This window comes from Lathyrus oleraceus, chromosome 4 (assembly GCF_024323335.1).
Source record: "Lathyrus oleraceus cultivar Zhongwan6 chromosome 4, CAAS_Psat_ZW6_1.0, whole genome shotgun sequence".
NCBI classification, from domain to species: domain Eukaryota; kingdom Viridiplantae; phylum Streptophyta; class Magnoliopsida; order Fabales; family Fabaceae; genus Lathyrus; species Lathyrus oleraceus.
In genome coordinates this window covers 5,601,702-5,605,073 of record NC_066582.1, presented here as the reverse complement: position 1 = coordinate 5,605,073, position 3,372 = coordinate 5,601,702, and the positions used below count along the sequence as shown (strand labels likewise).

Below are 3,372 nucleotides of genomic sequence, written 5' to 3'. Positions count from 1 at the left end.
GCGAGATTTTGAAAATGAAATTTGCAATGTCATAAGAAAGGATGCAAGAGAAGAGAAAAATAAGAAAAACAATAAGGCTGGGGAATTAGCAAAAATTCAAAGAACCACATCGGTAGATGAAGAAAGCATATATGGTGGAGTTACTGAGAAGAGCAAGATTCCAACAGCAAATGAGGAGTGGGATGAAGACTAAAAGACTTTTCTGGAGACTTATAAGGGAACAGAAGACCAAGACGATAGTGTTTAGGAACTGATCTTTGTAATGTCTTATGAATAAAGTTCCAATTTATTTTCCAATAGTCACACACAACCTTTAATATCTTTCAAAAAATTATTTATGCTTCAAAATCAGTCAGTATGAAAACCAAAAAAAAAGTTAAATGAAGAAAATAAATAAAGAACTTTTTATAAAAAAGAAATCTAAGTTACAAAGATAAAACACACAACAAATAAAGCAAACAAAAACAAACAAAAATAAAATAATCAGAAGAAGAAGATCCATCCATAGAGACCACCTTGACCTTAAACGGGTCAACAACTTCCAAATCTTCTGTAAGCTTCAACTTATCTCCCCAAACTTTTTATTTAACCCTAGTCATAGTTAACTAAACTCATTGTTGAATGAAGAGTTCAGAAAGGACTCTTCGATAAGGAATGGAATATGACTTTCCCTCTTTAAAGGAAGTGAGAGTCATTTTCAGATAATCAAACATAACTTGAGGGAGGTTAATATTCAGATATGAGTTGAGAAGTAATAGAAAAGCTTGTTCATTAATATCCAAAGAAGTCATATCTTTGTTCTTTGGCAGGAAGTTTGAGATCAACAGGTGATACTAGACTAATGCCTTGGAATTGAAATTTGAAACTTTGAATAGGTCGAAGAGATTATCAAAGATAAGATGAGGAGACAAATAAGATTACCAAAGGAACATATCCAAAACCACGCCTTCATTCTCACAGTTTATTGCATTAGCAATAGTTGTGGGGGTGATGGTGATAGGAACACCAGATTCAACTGAGAGAATAACATATCCTAGATTTAGGTTCTAAATGGAAGCATTTACCTAAAAATCCTTGATCAAGTTAGGGTAAGTAGGACCATAAATCATATTAAAGAAATTATCCCAACCATTTTAGGGGATAATGCTTTGAAGATCAAAGCCAAGAGCAATAATTTCTTCAAAATTAACCAGTCCTTCAATGATTACATTCAACTGGTTTTTCATACCAAGGTTAGATCTAGAAGCCATCTTGGATACGGAAAGATACAAGAAAGAAGGATGCAGAAAAACAGAAATTATTTTCCAAAGATATAGAAAATGATTTGTCATAAAGATTCAAGACAATTGTCTTTTCTTTAAGACCACACAAGGAATATCTTTAGAAAACAAAACAATAAGCACAAATAAACAAGTAAGCAAACATGAGGTGATGACAGAGGGGTAGTTTCACAAGAATCAAGAAGTTGCACATCATTACCCAACAGTCTTTACCCAACCAGCTACCATGGAAGATAATTATCAGGCATGTGAGTGCAATCAGAAGCAAATAATCCACCTCCAGAGTCTCAAAGTCTGATAAATTTTCAAAATCCACTTTTCATCAGAGGTAGTTTCCTAGACTCTAATTGAAGCTACTTCTAAACAACATCAGACTTTGATACTCTGATTAGATACAAGCATTATTCCTCAATATAGACCATGTTAAGATTTTTTTGATGAAATCAAATCTTTCAATAGCTAAGGATTTTGTAAATATGCCATCCCAATGATAATCAATATCAATGAGCTTAATATCTATAACTCCCTTATGAACATAGTCTCTTATGAAGTGATGTTTAATCTTAATATGCTTGGTTGTGGAGTGTTGAATTGGATTCTTTGTTAAACAAATAACACCAATATTATCACAAAAGATGGGGATATTGTTTTCTCAAAACTGCTAATCCTCTAACTGATATTTCATCCAGAGTAGTTGTGTGCATCACTTAGTAGCAGAGATGTATTCTGCTTCTGTTGTAGAGAGAGCAATAGTTTCCTATCTCTTGCTAGCCCGTGATATTATGTTTTCACCTATGCATTGATAGTTTTCACTAGTGGACTTTCTTTCAATTCTATCCCCAACATAATCATCATCACATAATCCAATCAACTTATAATCTAGGGATTTTTTATAGAGAAGTTCTAGATTTGTTGATCCTTTCAAATACCTAAAGATTCTCTTAACAACAGTTAAATGAGTTTTTCTAGAATCTGATTGGAATCTTGCACACAAACAGACGTTGAATAAAATATCAGGCCTAGAAGTAGTTAAGTAAATAAAATAACCAATCACACGTCTGAAAAGATTTTGATCCATTTTAGAGTTGTTTTCCTCCTTATTCAGGCTACAAGTAGGATGCATAGTAGTTGCCATAATCTTGCAATCTTCAAGATTAAAATTCTTCAGAAGCTCCTTTGTATATTTGGACTGATGAACATAAGTCCAATACTTTCCTTGATTGATTTGGATTCCCAAGAAGAATTTCAGTTCTTCCATCATGCTCATCTCGAATTCAGCCTGCATAGCCTTAGAGAATTCTTGATACAAAGAGGCATTAGTGAAACCAAAAATTATGCCATCAAAATAAATTTGAACAATTAAGATTTCCTCATTCAGAGTCTTTCTGAATAGTGTAGTGTCAACTTGCCCCTTTTCAAAACCATTTTCCAACAAGAAATTATTTAATGGAACCAAAAGTTATGTCATTAGCATAAATTTGAACAATTAAGATTTCCTTATTCAGAGTCGTTCTGAATAGTGTAGTGTCAACTTGCCCCCTTTCAAAACCATTTTCCAAAAAGAAACTATTTAGTCTCTCAAACCAAGCTCTAGGAGCTCGTTTGAGTCCATAAAGTGATTTCTTTAGTTTAAACACATACTCTGGGTGGAATGAATCCTCAAACCCAAGAGGTTGTTTGATATACACTTCTTCAAAAATGAATCCATTTAGAAAGGAACTCTTAACATCCATTTGATAAAGAATAATATTATGATTGACTACATAAGAGAGAAGAAGTCTGATTGCCTCTAACCTTGCTATAGGAGCAAAGGCTTCAGAGGAATATATACCTTGTTGCTGACTATAGGCTTGAGCTACCATTCGAGCCTTATTCCTTACCACTTATCCTTGTTCATTTATCTTGTTTCTGAACACCCACTTTATTCTTATAATATTCTGCTGATCTGGTCTTGGAACCAAATCCCAAACATTATTCCTCTGGAACTGACTCGGCTCTTCTTGCATGGCCACAATCCGTGCATCATCTAATAAAGCCTCATATATAGAAGTTAGCTCAATCAAGGAAATAAAACCAAGCATACAGATATCAT

General features: G+C 33.5%; 1 protein-coding gene across 1 annotated transcript; it reads right to left on the bottom strand.

The window, feature by feature from the left end:
* Positions 1-2,037: 2,037 nt before the first annotated feature.
* On the bottom strand, positions 2,038-2,565 carry LOC127135071 (uncharacterized mitochondrial protein AtMg00810-like). The gene has a single exon (XM_051061889.1). The coding sequence runs from the start codon at positions 2,563-2,565 to the stop codon at positions 2,038-2,040; it is 528 nt and encodes a 175-aa protein (XP_050917846.1).
* Between the last annotated feature and the right edge of the window lie 807 nt (positions 2,566-3,372).

Coding starts and splice junctions, on each gene's coding strand:
- LOC127135071 (XM_051061889.1), bottom strand. CDS start 2,565: ATGCAGGCTGAATTCGAGATGAGCATGATGGAAGAACTGAAATTCTTC.